Raw genomic sequence first — 20,485 nt, 5'->3', positions numbered from 1 at the left:
TAAACGAAAAACTGTTTTTTAACAGTGTTTTTACATTTCCCTTTATTTAATCCTTCTAAAGTGTAAAGTCACGATACTTGCTCCGTCTTTAGTAAATTGCGCTAAATTATTATTTTCTGACTCGCTGAGTTGCGTTTCCACCTCGTCGATATGCTGATTTCGCAAAGCGATGTAATGAATGTGTTTCGGCTCAAAGAAGTGTTTTCGTAATCCAATGTTAAGCCATTCAGATGTAATGAGTGAAATGGTGACTTTGACATGTCTGCCCAGGTTAATTATTCATACCGTGTGGGTATACGAGGGGTTATTAGGGTTAAATGCCACGTAGGTGTATAAAGGGGTATTATTGGGGTTTGAATGTCGCGTAGGTGTACGAGGGGTTATTAGGGTGTTAGGGTTTAGGTTTTCGTGTATGTTCGTGAGAAGGGTGTTTAAAAACATCATAACGGTTTTTCAAAAACAAAAGAATCCAAGATGGCAGAAGGATTAAGTTTAAGAATAATCCAATTAGAGAAAAGAGTGAGAGAGAGAGATGTGTTTTACAAATGAGAATCTATTTGAACTGATAACAGGAGAGAGAATCGACAAGTTCTAATGGGTCTTATTCTCACAATTTAGAAGAATGCGATAAATTATCACACTGCATTATTTAGCTTTGAGTCAGATAAAAACAGACGCAGCCGGAGGCTGCGTTTTTCCGGAGGTGCGCGCGAAGAGAAGAAGAGGAAGAAATAGGAGGAGGAGGAGGGGGAGGAGGAATGAGGAAAGAGGAGGAGGAGGAATGAGGAGGAGGAATGAGGAGGAGAGAGGAAGAAAAGTGAAAATCAAACAATTTGAAGTAAAATCTTTTATTCTACCCGAGAGTTTAAATAGTGCGACTATGTAATGTCATTGTAAATGATATGTCTCATTAAAATGCACAAAAATTAATAAAATATGACATTAGCATTTAATGCTCTATGAAGCGTTCGATCACGGTTTTAAGAGAAACAAAGCTCAGTTCTTTCTCTAATTTTTCTTAGTATAAAACCGCATACATCCTTCATGGATTATTGTTTCAAGGGAAAGCTTTTAGTTTCCAAGAATGACAACTGTACAAGAAATCCATCATTCAAGTTCTGCTTCATCGTCAGTTGATTCTCCAAGGCCGTTATAATTTCATTCATTTTGTCGTATGAAAACTGCTTTGGATCAAATGCGCACACGTATGTCACATGTCTATGCTCCCACGATGTAGTCACCACTTTCACAAAAGAGGTTTTCCATGTTTTCCTCGCGTCTATAATATCCTTCATTTCCATATAAAACGGATAGATCATTTCAAATGTTAAATGTCTTCCATCCAGTTACTCAGGCTCCAACTGTTTAAAGATTACCACGTACAAATTAGACTCGGCTATTCTACGGTATTCCACTTTCACTAACGGATCATTTAAGGCTAATTCCAACCACGACTTGCTTCCAGTATTTCCTTGAAATGTCATAGCTTTTATAATCTTTTCTTATTAACAACTCGTGATAAATGAAGCGTACCGTTAAGTATATCAACAAATCTTATAACATTCTCTCCACCCATCTATGAAGAAAAACAAAAGAGAAATTATATAAAATAGTCTTGTTAGCATAACTTTTATCATTTCAACACTTCATTTCATAGCGTGGACACGTCTGAGATAATGCAAACAATTACTCTCAAAGAGTATCGACAGAAGCTGATGGCTATAAGAGCTCGCATTAAATATAATGAGCAGAATCTGAAAGAATTCAAATCGCATGTAGAACAAGGAACGTTTCCTAGAAGATTAAAAGCGGTTCCAATTCCTAAGATGAGAACAGTGGAGGGTCAGAACATAGTAAAAAAGGCATGCCATGATTTGGAAACCGTGGTGTTATGTCAGGCGATACAAGAGATTGAAACCAAGTAGCGGATGATCTGAAAAAATATCACTCCGTGAAAGACGAGAGAAAGCATGCCAAGCATACATTGCTACTACAGCGTAAACCTATGAAATTCACTCTATTATCACGAGTGAAACTCGAATTGGAGGAATTACAGAAGAAATACGCACAACTCTATGCACAAGTAGAAACGCAGAATGTAAAAACCACTGAGTGAATAGTAGAAATGCTGTATCATGTAAAGTAGTTTTAATAAAATTATTTAAAACATGAAATTTCCTGGTGTCACGGACCTGCATTTATTACAATGAGAAACGAGTCCATTAGTTGTGAAAGTGAGCGTCACTTTAAATTCCATATTCGACGCTTCTAATTTTGTAGACATCCAATTAAAACTTAACCAATCTAACATGCCTAGCATAGTTCTTGTAAGTCGGAGTGTTTGAGGGAAGAATGTAAAGACTGGGATATTAGGGAGTCGCGCCAAACATTTGATAGAAGGTAGAGTTTTAGACTCCACCGCTTCCAATGTGATCATGCATACTTTATCCATAGAGTATTCTTATTTTAAAATCCATCGTTGAATGGATAATAATAAGCCTTCACTCATTGAAATGAGTAAATTTTCATTCCATTTCGGTTTTCGATGTTGATGCACATTTATTTTAAATTGTATTTCCTCTATTTCTTCATCTAAATGCAGGATGCTTCTATCCACTTAATTTCCATGATGGGAATAAAAAATATACCGATGCGGAGTGAAAAAACGCTGTTCAAACCAAAAGAAAAATCGCTCAAAGTCTTGTAGGGATATTTTACATGTCTTAATGAAAAGGAGGTAAATGCATACACCCGCTCACGCTTTTAAAATAAACAGAGAATAAATTAAAAAGCTTTTATTCATATTATGGCGTTATTTACAGGCAACTCAAGCGAACGAATCTCATTGACAAATCATATGCATCGCATGTTCATCAAATGTAGTTAAGAGCAAAGTCTATCACGAGTTGAGTTTCTATCATTCTAATGCATTCAAGTAATGTCCATAAGTGCGTGTATCGATTCCAAACTCTCCCAACAAAAATCGCTTATCGTCGTAAGGTGAGAGCGTTGTTTTGTTAAGTTTCTCTGTATACATTTCGTGTTTTTCGGTGCGGAATCCCATCATCGCATGCGTTCGTGATGTCTTGGTAAAAAGACACTTTCATATTATTCATATGCACACGCGCCGATAAAGTGAATAACGACATATAATTTATCAATAATGATTATGCACACGCGCCGGTAATAAGTGAATAACGGTATATAATTTAACAACAACAACAACATTGATTATGTATACGCAACTTAAAAGTGAGAAAAATTTGAATACCTAATAACATGCACACTTCCAATTCTCAGAGGATGTGTTAAAAGAATAGACCATTCTTCTATACAAACACCTACGTTGTTGTTGGCCATGACTTTCACTTCTTCTTGCTAGTCTTCTGGTTTCTTCTTCTGGTTGCTTCTTCTAGCTGGAGGAATCAACTTCTGTACTGATGCTAGAAACTCTGCTAGTTGTATACGAAAATTATAGCGTCCTCACGTGGGGACGCAGCGTGGGTATATATCCAATAAAATTAAAATCTTTCTAACGGCAGAACATTAATTTTATTGCATCCTTCGTATGATTGAAAGCATTTGTTTTCCCTACCTCGCAAATGATTTACAGGTATTGTTTTCTCTCGAGTTTGTGATACTCTATTGTGAGTACGAAACGATAACTTTATATACGCTATGTTTTATGACAGTTTGTCAATCAGAGTGACATTTTTTTACGTTTATGTATAACTTCTTCCTACATTTCTACATTTATTTCAAACACCATGTCATATGAAAAACAACTGTTTGGGCGAAGAGATTGAACAGAATCCCCAGTGGGCCGGAACCATCCTAGAAGAATTATTTGACGTCGTCAAAGAAAAAGCCACCACGCAAGATCTTTGTGAAATACGCAGACAAGTGACTAAATACATTGACGAGATTGAAACTTATGATTCCAACGTGGGAGAACATTCTATTTTCCATCGATTATACAAAGACATGATGACAGCTTTTCTAGCTTATGTTACCTATTTACGACTCAAATATCGTGCAGTGTGAATAAATAAACCATAGTTAATCCCACCGCCATCTTGGATTCTTTTGTTATCTTTGTACTTTTTTGTACCGTTACTTTTTAAACCTGAAACCCGTACTCACGAAATTTAACCCTAGAAACCCTCGTACACCTACGCGACATTCAAACCCTAACCCCCTTTATTCACCTAACCCTAAACCCTAACCCTAATCAAACCCCTCATACACTTATGCAACGTGAATATATTATCCTCGGCCGAGACACTCGGACCCAGGCTGTGCGGTTTTACCCATACAGGCCCCCTACACTACTTGACGATAAACACCTCAAAGCAATTTCACAGTGGCATCCATCGACGGAAAATTTAAACAAAAACTTTTCCTCGTGGCAATATCTCAGTAGATGTGATATGCACATCATGGAAGCTTTTGCAAAACAAGCAAAGCTGCGAGAGACCACACGGAGGGCACGGAGGGCACGGAGGGTACGTAGGGCACGGAGGGCACGGAGGGCACGGAGGGCACGGAAGGACAGGAGTTCGGCGGAATGACGGAATATCCTCAACCGCGGAACCATTTAATCATTGTTTGAATGTCAATTAGAAGACATATTCTTGAATCATCTTTCTGTTTTGGAACAGGGTTCGGCAGGTTTTCTGTTTTGGTTGTGAGACAAATGTCGGCAACACTGCCTTTTAGCGTCATTATGCAATCTCTAAAATTGTGCTCTGCCAGTAACCAAATGCATTCTTTAACTCTCTACCGTTTTTTTTTTTTTTTTTGGTTGAAATGCCTCCGAGTCCCACGAAATTCAATGGAGGCCAAGTGGAATTATGTGATAGCAAAACTGAGTAAATATAACTTTTACTTACTACATACAAAAACATCAGAAATCTGAAGAGAAGGCACGTTATAAGATTAAAATTTTATTGTTATGAGATATTTACCTTTTTGAGTAATATTTCCTGCGATTATAATTCCCACAGTTATTACATATAACTCGTTGACGTCGCGGCGATAGGACTACGGTAGTACGCGAAGCTACTTGTACTCCTTTTAACTTGACATATTAAAAGATAAACATACTCTTTCGATCGTTAAGTTATATTTTATCACAAGAACAAATCACATTGGATTTGTTTGGATGAAGGGACTAAAGTCTATATTTGGCACTGACGAAAAGCATCGGTATGGATTTAAATAAAAGAGAAAGAAATAGCTTTCGGTAAAAATGGGGAGGAGTTTTTTTGAGTAACATGGCTGCTTGGTTTTGTGACATTCACCTAACTTTCTTTTAATTTCAGCCTTAACGCGAACTATCATATTGAAACTCCTTATGGACTTCGAATTCCGTTTGTTTTGTTTTCTTGTAAGTGATGTTTTAGACTTCTGGACTGAAATTTGATGCAGCCGGGCACAACTTCACGAAATTGGTTTGATTCACACAAGAAATCAAAACACGATTAGATTGATGATGCTTGCATTTTAGTAAGCATGGATAAAGTGTTCGCGGGAACCGACTCCACTTAAGTCCTTGCAGTACTGACCGAGTGGTGCAAAAATAAGTAAGGCAAAGCTACCTTTTTGAATTTTCCAGTTGATAAAGACCTTCCTATCATTTGATTACAGTCGTAGTCGACCAACAGAATAAAATGGGGATTGATTCCTTAAGACTAGGCATATTAGAGCAGGCGTGAAAGTCGGTCAAGACATAGAAAACAAGTTTCTGATTAAACAAATCAAGTACATCTTTGAATGAGTATCATGGGATGACAAGGAAATCTTGGCCTAATAAATTATAGATATTTCAGAATTGTTGCTTCGACACTTTGTAAAGCAAACACAATTTGATTATATAGGGCGATTATCAGTTAAGTGATCCTAGATTGCTTAGGCTTTTCTTTACTTCGCTATGTGATTGGTTCAGAAACCTCGCAACATATTCGATTAAAATGCTCTCTAAAAGTTAAAAAAAAGAAAAAAAGAGAAAGGTCTAAAACACAACATAACACTCCAAAAGACACAACTCTGTTAAGACACAACTCTGTTGTCGTCCTAACCGACGACGGACTGAGTCTAAAATACGCAGGCAAAATTTACTACAAATGTTATTGTATCATGCATTATTTACAACTGTGCAACCTTAAAAATAGTTATGCATCGAGGGCATAGTTTATAATTATGCCGTGAAAAAGAAGTGAAACAGTATAATTTTTATTGGACACCTAGATTCGTTGGGTGTCTTTCTCTGGCCATTGGTTTGACGCCCTTTTCTCTCTGACGCACAGAATTATGTCAAGCGAATAGTTTTAGGTTCCCATTAGTGTATACAGAAATACAGCTTTGATTCTCCTTTAACAAATATTTATTACAAATATGAATTGATGCAATTATTTACTTGCCAAGACTTTATGTTCGACGGCTAAATCGTTCTTCATCTCCTTTCTGGTTCAACACTACTAACTTCTTCATAAAGATTCCCACTACACGAATGGCTTTACATTTTCCCTCTTAGGACTGACACTCCCAGTAATGGATGTTGCAATACATCTTTGGTACTCCACTCGATAGGGTACCTTCGCATTGGCACTTGTAGACACCTGAGCTGGGGCTTGATAATTGAACAAATTTTGCGTCATTTGAATCACAGTGTACACCAATAAACGTCTTACCCTGCCGAAATAAAGATGATGATGAGAAATGACGTCTTGAGTTGGAAATGTGAAAGTTTAAAACATCTTTTTTGAGAAGATGTTTTTTTTTTTTATCTTGTCATGAGTGTGTGACGAAGAAAACAATTTTGTGGAATCGAGCCTTGTACATTCTGATTTCTCGTTTTGATACCCTGCCTCCGAGCCACAGAAACATATTTATTTTTTAACCGAGCTCAAAACTTACCATCTTTCTTATTCTTTATCTTTTCTGTTTCTTAATAGGTTAGTGTACATATTACATCATTTATGATGAGGCTAACCCGACCGACGGCCACAATCTTGAACATCCTTTTTACGAATTCTCCTTGCAAAAACTTTACTTTACTTTACTTTAATCATTTTCTCAACAAGCTTAACATATATACAAGGCTGAGGGGAAGGCCAAGAAACAGGAAAGGGTTCCCTTACAAAAGGCCACCCAAAAAAGAAAAACACTACACATACCTATATATATTTGTAATAATATAATAATAATAATAATAATAATAATAATAACAATAATAATAATAATAATAAGTTAGGTTAATTCAGTGTCTAACTGGTATAAATAAGCCTTAAAAAGACTCTTAAAATCAGAAAGAGACTCAGACTTTCTGACATCCACAGGTAAACAATTCCAGGCTTTAACTGTTCTATGGAAATAGGAATATTTTAGCATGTTTGTTCTCGCATATTGAGTATTTTCTTTGTTTCAGGAGATTAGACTTTTTTTAAGAGCATAAAAGCCGTTGAAGCATCGATCCTAAGCCGAATACTCCATTGCGAAATTTGAAATCATCGGTAATAGCTCAAATGACAAATATAATCTGCTTCGGTAGTGGGGTAGGAAAGTTTTTGTTTACAGCAACTGATTACTTACCAGGTAACGGAGGGAAAACTTGTGTAGGCACAGAAGGGGAGGGGTTAAAGTTTACTATAGTTTAGAAATTTTGAACTCAGGCACTTTCGCGTTATATCAGTTCAAGATAAAAGCTGAAGTAAACATTCAACAACTAGTTCACAATTCAAAACTTCACGCACTCTCACCCTAATCACGTGACACACGTCTTCACGTGTTCTACATTGAAGAAAAGCTTTTATTTAGTGCTTTTCTCGTTCAGGACAAAATAACACTCTCACTGCGACTTGATTAAGTAGCATTAAAAATTGGAATAGCTCTTGCGCTTTTGTCTTACCAGCGACTTATTCGAGCCTTTTTGAAAAAAACGCTTCTTCGCGCTATTCACGCCTGAGCTGGGTAATAAACTCTTTTTGTCACTTCATTAACATTAAAAATTAAAAAGACTGTCCCGTCGGTGTCATTCGAACAGAGAAATTTGCTGGACCCACTTCGAAAACACGCTCTTTCGCGCTGTTTTGCGCGAGCTTAATTAAAAATGATCTTTGTGCCTTCATCAAATGATTCACATTTCCAAAAGTTCTTGTGCCAGAATTGTTTCTCTAACCAACCATGGCACTCGCGCTCTTCCTGCACAAGCCATACAATTAACTCACTGTAAAACTTCCTAACCATTCAACCCGTTTCGCTTCTTTCGAAAAATCACGCTCTTTCTTGCTATTGATGCACGAGACATACAAAAAACTCTCTACGACATCGTCAACAGTCAATATTCGACAAATTCTAACGCTATTGTCAATCAAGCCAAGAAATCACTCTATGTTTTTCGTATTCTCTCCCGAACGAACCATTAAACTCTGTGACTTCATCGTGCCCAAAAGTTTTCCGACCTTTTCCGATTCATTTAGAAAATTACGCTTTTTTGCCCTACTGTCGTTCAAGCTTATCGGGAACCCCTCTCCGCGATGCAATCGTCATTCAAAATCCCAAACTTTTGCTCCCTTGTCGATCGAAGCCCTCTCTTTTTTTTTTAACCATAACTCGAATGTCCTGTTTTGAAATTCGCGCACTTTTTAACGTTAACATTCTTCTTGTTCTACAGTGCCGGAAAAGTCGACATCGCAATTATAATGTTAATGTAACTCAAAGATTATAGAGAGGCGTGTCGCAAGAAAAACATTTACTTTGATTTAACCTCGTTGACATCCAGTGCGTAGTGACCTGTTAAAGAATTCCACAGAAACGTTTCGAAGCTTAAGTTGAAGTTAGAAAACCATCACCAGCTGACCAACGAACGAGATATTATGCGCAGCCATAGGTATCAATTCGCCCATCTAAAACTTTCGCGAACTTATTCATTTTCGTTAACAGAGTATTTGAATAGCGGTTTGTTGAAAGTGACTGTTTGATTACAGTTGCGAGTTTATGCACCGCTGCCTAATGCATTCATAAGTTACTGACCAAACAACATCTCTTTAAAGTTTGTTAAATCACACCTTTTTGGTTACGCGCACAACACGCGCGCCACGGTATATTTCAAGTGCAGTATTTCGCCAACTCAACTCAAGCGCTGAAAAAGTTGGTGGAGTGATGTTTTGCGTTGAGTTTTTAATGGGCAAAAAACCTACTTTTGCCTGGGAAATGCGTTTTTATGCCCCCTTTTTATTCTGAGGAGTTCGAGCCATAAACTTAACAAGTCAGAGTAGACGAAAGAAAATAGTCACAACAACCTTTTCTTTGAAGTCAGCTCGACCCTTTGTTGAGTGGTAACCTTCAAATCTCCTAAGCTACATAAATGCCTAGGGATACCACCCTTAGGCAAAATTCCCCCAACGAAAAGATTATCGCCTGAATTCGACACTTGCCGAGCTCAATTTAAACCATTCGATTAAAAGTTCTAGGAGGATAATGAAAAATAGCGCCATCAAACGTATCAAACCATAACAATAGGCGAAATTTGATATGCCTTAACGTCCGAGGACTTACCGGGAACATCGGGTTTTTGCTATCGTCTCAAAGTACGTTTAAATGTATGCTAGGATTGGACAATGCATAACAAAGTTCCTGAGAGGGCAAGTCGTTTGTGTATCATCAAAACGTTTTTTGGCGAGATACTTGGTCAAAAGAAGCTTAGCAAGTTTTTTTTCAAAGCAAACATTTGTAAAGATGTCTTCGTTCGAGGAACAAAAAACATTTTTCGTACATTTAGAGGCAAATGAACCTGCCCGACAAGTTGGTGCTGATGTTTGTAATACGTTATTAAGAGAGGTTGTCACGAAAAATCAAATATTCCCCGGCAGCAGTCAAAAAATCGAATTGGCTCATATTATAGTATTAGGTAGGCTTATAGGTAAAACAAACCAAGACATAGTTTGCTGAAAAATTTTTGTTTTCGAGAGAATTGGAACTAAATTTACGTATATTTAGCGTCATTCGAAGGTCGACTTAGCCCATTTCTGGAGGCCTTGTTTTTACTTGTAAAAGCAGTGAAAAACTTCCCTTTTCCACAGACTTTTAGAACGATGTCTTTCCTATGTTTCCTCAAAAAAGTAGAATTACCATTTAAATCAGTTTTGAAATAAAATACGGATTTTTCTATTTATTTACTTAAGTGCCGTGTGAAAAGTAGGGTAGCTTCAAAAAAACTATTTTTATATGCGCTAAGCGAAATAAACGTTTAATATTTCAAATACGAGAAGTACAAATGATAAACTTACCGACTGTAGAATTGTTTTTCTGGGGTTTTTGTGCTGCTCTGCATACGGGGGCTTTAAATTCATAGAAAATTCGCTCCTCGGTAAGTCAGCGACATAAGAGAAAATACCGACTTTGTTTATCATTTGCAGTCAGTGGTAATAATGAACGCTTGAATGATATAAATAACGTCTTTAAAGTACTTGCAATACGATAGAAGCATTCGTTTTGTAGAAATGAGTAGACATGGTTGTCACCGCGTGACTTATGTGTCACGCAATTGTCAGATCTACATTTCTATTACGCAGTGGTTTGAAATTTCTAGCTCGGAAAGTTGCAAGAAAGTTTTTATAAGAAATCCACATAGGAGGAATGAGAGGTTTTGTATTTAAAAAAAATTCATATTTTTTTTGGACTTGTTACTTCTTATAGGGAATTAGCAATAAAACGTAACGTCACAGTTAATTTCATCTAATAAAACTTAGTGCGCAGCAAGTAAACAACTGATTTTAAATATTTTGATGAATGGAAATTCGTTGTTCATTTGAATTTCTTGTTGTGGATGATTGTGGCTACAATCCAAAAGACAGAAAAGGAGATAAGCGAATAGTATCTTTGCTGTCGTGTGACAGTATGGTCGCCGATGACTGCTATTCGATTTTTTCCATATTTCTGGTATCCATTTTTTCAGATCATTCAAACTTATTTTATCTACCATAATGGACAGCACTTATCGCCTTTTGGACCAGCGATTTGCATTCTCTTATCACACTCACAAAGATTTTCAAGTAAAGTGTAGTCAAGACTATCATCTACGCCTTAAATTTCGATCTAGCTAAACAATCAAGTACTTCATCAGATTGTCCAGCACTTTCCAAGATAACACGTCAAAGCTATTTAACAATTTACCAGAATCTATTAGAACTGTAAACTTAAGTCTTAAAATTCCCTGATGAGTGGGCAACCACGAAACAGGTCTGTAGGGATATATATGTAGTTGCTTTTTTCCGTCTACCACACATTATACCCGCTCTACTATTTGTATCGAGCACTGTTTCACGGACACCAAGTTTAATCCCTATATATATATATATATAACCAAAATAGCGGAATGAGATCATAATCTACTAAAAAGTGCTCGATAGCTGGGCTAGAGCTGTGTATAATTATACTTCAAGATCTAGGTTACGTGAACTCTTACTGCAACTCTGAGTTTCATGCCTCTTGCGAAGCAATCGTCAGGCAACTGCCAGAAATCTGCCAGACTTCTGGCAGTTGCCTGACGATTGCTTCGCAAGAGGCAAGATAGGTAGATAAGAGAATTTGATCCAAGCGCATGCTTCCCACCGCTATTTCTGATAATCTTACGCGCCTGTCTATCCAATTTCTTTAATTCAGAAATGTTCCAATGCTGTGACCACATGAGGTATGAGAGTACCGGTAGCGCTAGTTGGATAGATGCCACCACTCTGTTGCTGTCCGACAGTGGGCTTGACCAGATGACGGATTATCATCTGAGGCAAGTGTTTGCTGCTCGCTCCAAAACCACCTTCTCATCTTGCAATAACTCTTCTGGTACTCCCTGAAAACGATAATGCAAGTCCTTCTTAAGACAATCCACGCTCATTGTTCCCATCACGTATCCTTCTGAATCTTTTAACGTAATTCCCCTTCTCACATGCAAACGATTACACTTCTTGGAGTTCCACTGCAGGGCGATTTCCCCAATCGTGGTCTGAGCCATCTCCAACACTCTTTTCAATTTCGCTTTAGAGGCGGTGAACACCTTGAGATCGTCTACGTAGAGCAAGTTCATAATCTTGGACGCGATCGGCTTTGACAGCCTATAACCCTCAGTAGAGCTCAGTCTCCACGCAACCGGATTAAGACACAAGGTAAATAGGCATGGGCACAGAGCGTCACCCTGTAGAAGACCTCTGTTGAAGTACATGGGTAACGATGTCTCACTTCCCTTGCTGGTAGTGATAATAATCCTGGTGTTCCAACTGTCGCATAACTTGCTAATGACTTGGCAGATCCATATTGGAAACTTGTGAACGTGCATGATCTTCCTCAACCACCCATGATCAATCGAGTCATACGCCTTTCGAACGTCAATCCATGCAACAATCAAGTTGGGCTTACGCCAATGACAGTCCAGAGTAACCATCCGATTGATCAGTAAATTATCAATAGTCCCGCTACATCCCACTTTAGCCCCTCGTTGCTGAGCTTCCATCAGGTTGTATCGGTTCATGTGTTCATTCACAGGCTCCAAAACAAACGACGTGAACTATTTGTATAATGTATTCAAACACTTGATTGGCCGTTGATTTTCGCTTGCAAATTCGCCCGGCTTAAGAATTAACCTTGTTTTTCCCTCTGAAAACCATCTCGGGAACCCTGTCTTGCTTCTTGAGATAGACTTGAAAGCGGATATGACACCACCATGGAGTGTGAGTGCGCGTTTCCACCAATAATTGGTCAGTCTGTCTGGGCCCGGTGCGCTCCAATTTCTCTTTCTTGAGATCACTCTGGCCACTTCTGTAGTTTGAAGCTCCCAACTCTCTCACAATGACATAATTAGTATTATGATTATTATTATCATTATTATTATTATCATTATTATTATTGTCCGAGGGTTAATTCAACGAGGCAAGTGGTGATTATACGCCATCCTTTCTTGGTGTAGTAACGCTTAGTGCGCTCCGAGGCTTCATTCCACGAAGTAGAAAGTACATGTCGAATGGAACTCACATCTCTTGATTCTCAATACATGTTCAGTTTGTCTCTTGGTGACGACAAACTAACAACCAGAGACATGTTTACATACAATGCATAATCTGTAATGTTTTCAAAGCAAAACTATTAAAATATGAAAAATAGGACTGAAATACAACTAAATTAGAACATACGTAAATAATGAACGACTAATAAAATTATTTTTATTTGAATTTGTACTATGACTAATGGTAATACAACTCTCATCGCCTGGCTGATACTGCGGGCTACAGAGCGTGTTTACAAGGGTGGAGTCTACAGAATAAATACAACTTGGGGACGCAATTGTTAACGTTGAAAAGCAGTCAAAATTGATGTTCGGTGCGCATGCCACCAAGAAGTACAACGATGATAAAACAGGAATTAAACTCGATCGCAAGCAAGTAGAATAATTACCTGAACCAACCGGAATAAGATAGCCCTGTTTCGTGGAAAATTAACAGAGAATCCTCTTTCCCTAACCCTTGTCTGCTTTAAGAAACTTCTTCGCCTTATGCCTGGAAATATTTTCTGGTACTCTGCACTTAGTATTTCGCCCTCGCGTTCATCCAAGACCAAGTCTTGAGCGATGAAGTGGCCATATTATCCATGTATCAACATTGGTGAATATACAGTGAATGAAAAATGAGCCAAATTCCCTGCTATTTCCTTGTCACACGACAGCAAAGGTACTATTCGCCTATCCCCTTTTCTGTCTTTTGGATTGTAGCCACAATTATCAACAACAAGAGATTCAAATGAACAAAAGAATTTCCATTCTTCAAAATATTTAAACTCAGTTGTTTACCTGTTGCGCACTAAGTTTTATCAGATGAAATTAATTGTGGCGTTACGTTTTATTGCTAATTGCCTATAAGTAGTAACAAGTCCGAAAAAATAGGAATTTTTGTCTGAACACAAAACCTCTCATTCCTCCTATGTGGATTTCATATAAAAAATGTCCTGTCGATATTTTCTTCTATGTCGCCGACTTCGACGAAGAGCGACATTTCTATAAATTTAAAGCCCTCGTAGGCATAGCAGCACAGAAACCCCACAAAAACAACTCTACAAACGGTAAGTTTATTATTTCTACTTCTCGTATTTGAAACTGATTAAACGTTTATTTCACTTAGCACATACAAAAATAGTTTTTTGAAGCTACCCTACTTTTCACATGGCACTTAAGTAAATAAATAGAAAAATCCGTATTTTATTTCAAATTTAAATAGTGATTCTACTTTTTTGTGGAAACATAGGAAAGACATCGTTCTAAAAGTCTGTGGAATAAGTAAGTTTTTCACTGCTTTTACAAGTAAAAACGAGGCCTCCAGAAATGGGCTAAATTCGACCTTCGAGTGACGCTAATTATGCGTAAATTGAGTTTTTTCAATTTGCTCGAAAACAAAAGAATTTTTAAGCAAACTATATATGTCTTGGTTTGTTTTACCTGTAGGCCTACCTAATACTAGAATATGAGCCAATCCGATTTTTTGACTGTTGACGATGATTTGTGAATTGTCTGAGTTTTGGTGACATCTAGTCTTAAATATTTTCCTTTACCTTCCGTTTTAACCTTATTGGGTCTGCCCCTTTGGTTCTTAAAGTGAATGTTAAATATGCTTAAAGTACTCGATTCACAAAAGGATTGAATTAACGACCTAAAAGTGGCGAAATTAGCTCTGGAGTTGAGCGATGTGGACTGTAGCTGGAAAATGAAAACTGAACCTGCTGACCTCAACATTTGGACCAATTTTTGGACTGGTAAACGTTTTTTTAAGCGTTAACATTTGCCAGAAATATTTTCAATACCATACTTTTTTATACAATCATAGAACTCTCACAATCTTTAGTTAAACGCTACGTTGGTTTTTTGGCTTTGAAGCCGAGTAAATAACTATTCCGTTGATGTTCATTCACTTTCGCTTTTTCCAATTTTATTAGTTTTTTGAAAAACGGTTTCACTTTCTTGGCCAGTTTGCCCTAGTTTTCTTTTTGATAGCGTTATTTTCAGGTAAAATTTGCATATTGACTTTCAGCATGTACTGCAATATTAATCTTACATCACTATTTCTGAGTAAACTTTTTGAATAAAAATAAAAGTTTCTTTCACTTAAGAAGCGGATTTATGTAGCAAGATGACCTTGGTACAACTATGATTGAACTTGAAAATGTAATTCATAAACGTTATGGAGAAAAAGTGCCGATAACACCGATTTATTCTTTCTTCTGTACCCAATATAGAGCTGATCTGTAACTTACGTTTGGTTCTGTCACTTCCATTTCTTGACTAGAGACCGAACTTGCTGTCATACCAGGGCTGGCTGAAGTCTTGTAAACACAGGAACTGGCCCCGGGTCCAGGTGGGCCCTTGGTACCATTGTACCCAGGTGATCCAGGAAGGCCCTGAACACTAGGTGGTCCAGATGGTCCTGCAGGGCCCTGAGTACCATTATTTCCTGGAGCTCCGGCAGGTCCGGCTGGTCCGGCGGGTCCAATGTCACCATCAGTACCATTGAATCCAGGTGGTCCTATGTTGCTCGTGCCGCTATTACTGTTTGTCACCTAAACAATTCAAAAACAACAACGCTGATAATTACGGTAACAACAACAATGATGGATAACAAGGATAACGATGATACTGATATTGACAATGAAAATGACAGTAACCATTGCATTTATCACGAAATGTTTTTATCTTGCAGGTAATGGATACTTCATCGACCTTTCGATGGCTGGAACAAATTTGCTGAATGATAATTATTTTACAGAACAAGGAGATCCGAAAAACGTTTCAACATTGTAATTCGAAACCTTCATGATGTGAATGAATTTTATTCTTACTATCACGTGCTTATTTACCATGTTAGACTGGATTGGGGTTGGTATGATTATCCTGCTCATGTGAATTTTACGGTATTCAATAAAGGTTCACATAGTTAACATTCCACACTATTCGCCTCAAGCGCCTCTTTTTAGTCGACCTTCCAAAATTATATGGGAATGCCTCTATCACATTTCCGAAGTAATGCTGCGACATTAAAATTTAACTCCACCTTACGTCGCAGTTAGCATACGTGTAACCGAGTCAAATCTCTTTGAAGGGCTAAAAGTGTAACTATGAGTGAAGACGCTTAATGATGCAATCGCTTTTCCGCGATCATCTATTGCCATAATTTGCATTATTGTGGAATATTCCTCGCCGTTCCCAGGTATATTTTGTTTTTAACAAAGAGTCCAGGCCACAATCGTTCTTTAATACAATCTCAAGCCTTCATTCTTCTCACTGCGAGCCGTCAGTATTTATATCGTTATTTATCATATGGCTGTGTCTTACAAGGACTGGGAACTACCGAATTCACGAATTTGATTGGATGAAATCAATATTGAAAGCAGTCTAGATTTTCCCATCTAGACCGGCATCTGGACCGGTCTAGAAGAAAAAGTTACAAACAATATAATGTTACGTTGCTCTCTAGACACAGCCATATAATAAACATCTTATTAACCAAGCTAGGTCGATCTGTATGGGAGAATCTTGACCTCGGTCGCTGGTACAGACCTCACTGCGCTCGGTCTGTACTGGCGACCTCGGTCAAGATTCTCCAATACAGACCTCCCGCTCAGTTAATAAGAACTAAATATTGCTCAGTTGAGTAACCGGCGAATTTTTATAGGGGAAAGCGAAGCGTTGATTTTGATTCGTGACTGGCCAATTGTTTACTTTTCTGATGGTTTTACCTCCCATCTGTTTGGTGACTACGCAAACATTAATTTGTGAAAATCATTGTGTGTACCGCTCCTGAACGTTGAAAATATATCAAGTCGAAGAAACAGTTTTGGCGATCTAATTCGACATTTTCGTCAAAAAAAAATTAAAATATACGTATATCGGTTTAAAAGGTGAATAGTTCGCACCGCGTACAAAAGCTGTCCATTTTTTTCAATACCTCGCGTGCGAAATGAGAAGACTATACGAAGGCTTGAATTTCTATTTGAGAACGATTTTGGCCGCTTTTTTAAAAACCAAACTCAACGGCCACTTTGTTAAAAACAAAATTTGCGCGGAAACGGGCAAGGAATATTCCGAAATAGTGCAAATGATCATGAAAGTGATTGCTAAAAGGCGATTGCATAACACTCCGTAAATTGAAAGATGACATATGTGATCATGTATCAGACGAAAAAAACAGTTTTCAAAATTTCCAGTCTGCATTCTGTACCCAATTTGCAGTCTACAGTCTGCATTTTGTACCTATTCTGCAATTCGTACCCGGTTTGCAGTCTTTATTTTGTACTGACCGATAGCTAAAATGCGAATTCTGACCAATCACCCAACATCAACTCAGCAGTTCAAAGTAATACCAAGTAGTTTCAACTGTATCCGGGAGTTACCATTGGAATTCAAATGTCTTCAAAACTCATTCAAACGCAATGTATCCACGAATTATTCACAGTTTCCTTTGATTTAAAGATGTGTTATATACCAAAACCATTCAACCAGAGGTGGATAATTATTGATTTGAGGAGATAATGACCATTAGTATATACTAAAACGGTGGATAGCGTTGGAGGCGTGCTCTGATTGGCTTGTCAAACTCCGAATATCCTTTGCTATTTACCTCCGAGCAACTCGAGAAAAAAAGGCGTGCCGGTTTGCATCCGTTACTAGCGAATAAATCACTCAAATAACAACGAAGCAGTCCCTGAAAACACACAGAAAGCGACTAAATTTGGTTTGGCTGTGTTTAAAGGTAATGGTAACCGGGAGTTTATCGATAAAAACCAGTGAAAAAGGTTTTGTTTACAAATGCAAATTAATCTTGCGTAACCTCACTTGTTTCCTTGAAAATCAAAGTTGAATGGTATTTTTTGCAGAATAGTTTCAAATACAGAAAGAGTTTGCAACACCATTTGAAGAAATGTCGCCACCAGAGCTAAACAAAATGTCTTCAGAAATTTTATCTGTCAGCGAAAAATCGAGACGGCAGTTTTTACAACAAAAAATCACTTACCGCGATCCGAGCCGCGTTGGATCGTTACGCGCGGGAAAATGTTGAAATGTCTGAATCGTATGAATTAAAATCAATTTTTGATGGTGTATATTATCTCACTGTTTTAGTATATACTAAAACAACTATTCACCTCAGTGTCGGTGGTTAGCAGTGGATATTTACCTCGCCGCTTCGCGGCTCGGCAAATATCCACCACTAACCACCTCCACTTCGGTGAATAGCTGTTAACTAGTCTGGTTTTAAGAACCATTGCGATACATCTGTGAACTTTTGTCGGATATGAGAGGCTTAAGAGTCTGCTGAGTTACGAAAATTCGCTTCTTTATTCTGATAAACTTGCTCTCTTATTTATTTATTCTTTATTTTTTATTTAATGATTTGTACCAGGTACTGGAGCAGAAACAATACGACATGGGTCCCCCACGAGGTTTTAAGCTCCAACAAATCCACCCATCCCACCCCAAGGGAGGACATCCATCACACAGTAATCTCGTGCGTGGGTAATCAACGTCTCCTACCCCTAACCCTGAAGGAGACGAGACCTCCATTTATTCGTCCCTATCCGAGAAGACTAGAATATCTAACCATTTTTTGATGTTATAGAAAGGTTAGCATATTCTTCTCAATAATTTTAAGACCTTGAGTTTTGGTCCGGCCGGGGCTTTAACCCTCGACCTCCCGGACAACAGTCCAGCGCTCTCAAAGTCTTAATCATATGTCACCTTATCGCAAAAATCAACCGGAAATCAATTAAAGTTTAACAGTCTTTGACACTTCCCTATTTTTTCGATCATTGCGAATCACAAGAATAAAAAAATTACCCCTACCGAATTTTTTTGTAGAGCTGAGAGGCTCCTTTCTAACTCCTGTACCTCCTTTTCAAGCTCTGAGGTATCTGGCAGAATAAACAGGTAATTCAATACAAGTAAATGAAAAAGAATAAAGGAATAAAAAGATATGGATTCTATGCAGAGGAATCTGCTTCCTACCACAATAAGATCTATTTCCAGTTTAGATATTTTTAAAATTAGACTTAAAACTTTTTTATTTAATAGGGCGTTTAATTAGTTACTATAGTTGTTATGATTAAATTGCATTATTGATGAATTATTTTATTTATTTATTTATTCATTTATGGAATTTTAGAATTGTAGTTTTGAAATTCTATTTTATTTTTGATTTAATATTTATTGTAAGGCGCAGTTGAATAATTTTATAGAAACTGCGCGGTATAAATTTAAATTTAATAATAATAATAATAATAAATAGTACCTATAAGCATTAGTTCAGTCTTTTCATCATTCAGCATCAGTCGGTCTTCAATCATCCAGTTCCTCAAGTCATGTGTGCAGTCGCACATAGCATTCAGCGCGGCCTCGTCCTCCCCTTGCCCAGCAGGACTAAATGCCAAATACAGCTGTGTATCATCTGCGTAGCAGTGTGCACTTGGGAGGGGCTTGCTGACGACATCAAACAGCTTACTGGTGTAAACCGTAAACAGAAGAGGCCCGAGACAACTTCCTTGAGGAACTCCTTGTCTGAATGGAAAAGCAGATGATTGACCATCATTTATAGTGACACGTTGTGTACGATCCGCAAGGTACGACGCAAACTATTTTAATGCCTTGCCATCCGCACCAAATCTCGGCTTCAAACGATTTAGAAGAGTGTCGTGTCGAAGAATGTCAAAAGCAGCGCTGAGGTCAAGGAGAACTAACAAAGTGACCTTTTGCGCCTCCATATTCAACAAAATATCGTTCTTGACCTTGAGCAGTGTTGAATCGGTGCTATGGTCTTGCTTATACACAGATTGGAGAGGCATATGCAATTCATTAGCTGTCATGTGGTCAATGCGCTGATTAGCCGCTGCCTTCTCTGACAATTTGGAAACATATGGGAGGTTGCTAACTGGGCGGAAATTATTAAAAGCAATGTCGAGTCCACTCTTTTTAAGCAATGGTTTTAGTAAAGTCTCCTTCCAACCGCTAGCAAATTCGCCAGATTCAAATCACAAGTTAATCATGTTCGTGATCGCCGGAAACACTACATCCAAAACCTCTAGGACTACCGAAGTAGACATTGGATCCAGCGGATATGATTTATTGGCAGCTTTCTTGATGAGCTCAGAGGCTTGCTCTTGAGACAACGTTTTAAAATTAGCAAATGTGACACTTGCACACGTATCAGAATCAGCGCACTCCTTTTCACTGGCTCTTGGCATCTCTAATGAACTCTGCATTAATTTTATCGATCTTATGCATAAAGAAATTTCCGTAATCATTGGCGAGGTCATCTGGAGCTAGATCCTTTGGGAACGACACCTCAGACGGTTCACACAGCAGCGACTTGGCGGTACGAAACAAGTTCCGTTGTTTGAACTGTTTTCAGCTATAAGATGAGTATAATACTCACGGCGCGCACCATTCATGACAAACGTTGCGCGA

The 20,485-nt window shown here is 38.0% G+C and overlaps 1 protein-coding gene across 1 annotated transcript; it reads right to left on the bottom strand.

Moving 5' to 3' along the window:
• Positions 1 to 832: 832 nt before the first annotated feature.
• LOC148728390 (uncharacterized) lies at positions 833 to 20,262 on the bottom strand. Its single transcript, XM_088724955.1, has 6 exons — positions 20,054 to 20,262; positions 19,314 to 19,579; positions 18,869 to 18,936; positions 15,289 to 15,591; positions 3,346 to 6,693; positions 833 to 1,576 (listed from the first exon to the last, which is right to left on the bottom strand). The coding sequence occupies exons 1-5, from the start codon at positions 20,260 to 20,262 to the stop codon at positions 6,532 to 6,534; spliced, it is 1,008 nt and encodes a 335-aa protein (XP_088581081.1). The 3' UTR covers positions 833 to 1,576; positions 3,346 to 6,531.
• Positions 20,263 to 20,485: the final 223 nt, after the last annotated feature.

Source organism: Stylophora pistillata, chromosome 6 (assembly GCF_964205215.1).
Source record: "Stylophora pistillata chromosome 6, jaStyPist1.2, whole genome shotgun sequence".
NCBI classification, from domain to species: domain Eukaryota; kingdom Metazoa; phylum Cnidaria; class Anthozoa; order Scleractinia; family Pocilloporidae; genus Stylophora; species Stylophora pistillata.
Note: the sequence above shows the minus strand (reverse complement) of the source record. Positions and strands in the feature narration are given on the sequence as shown.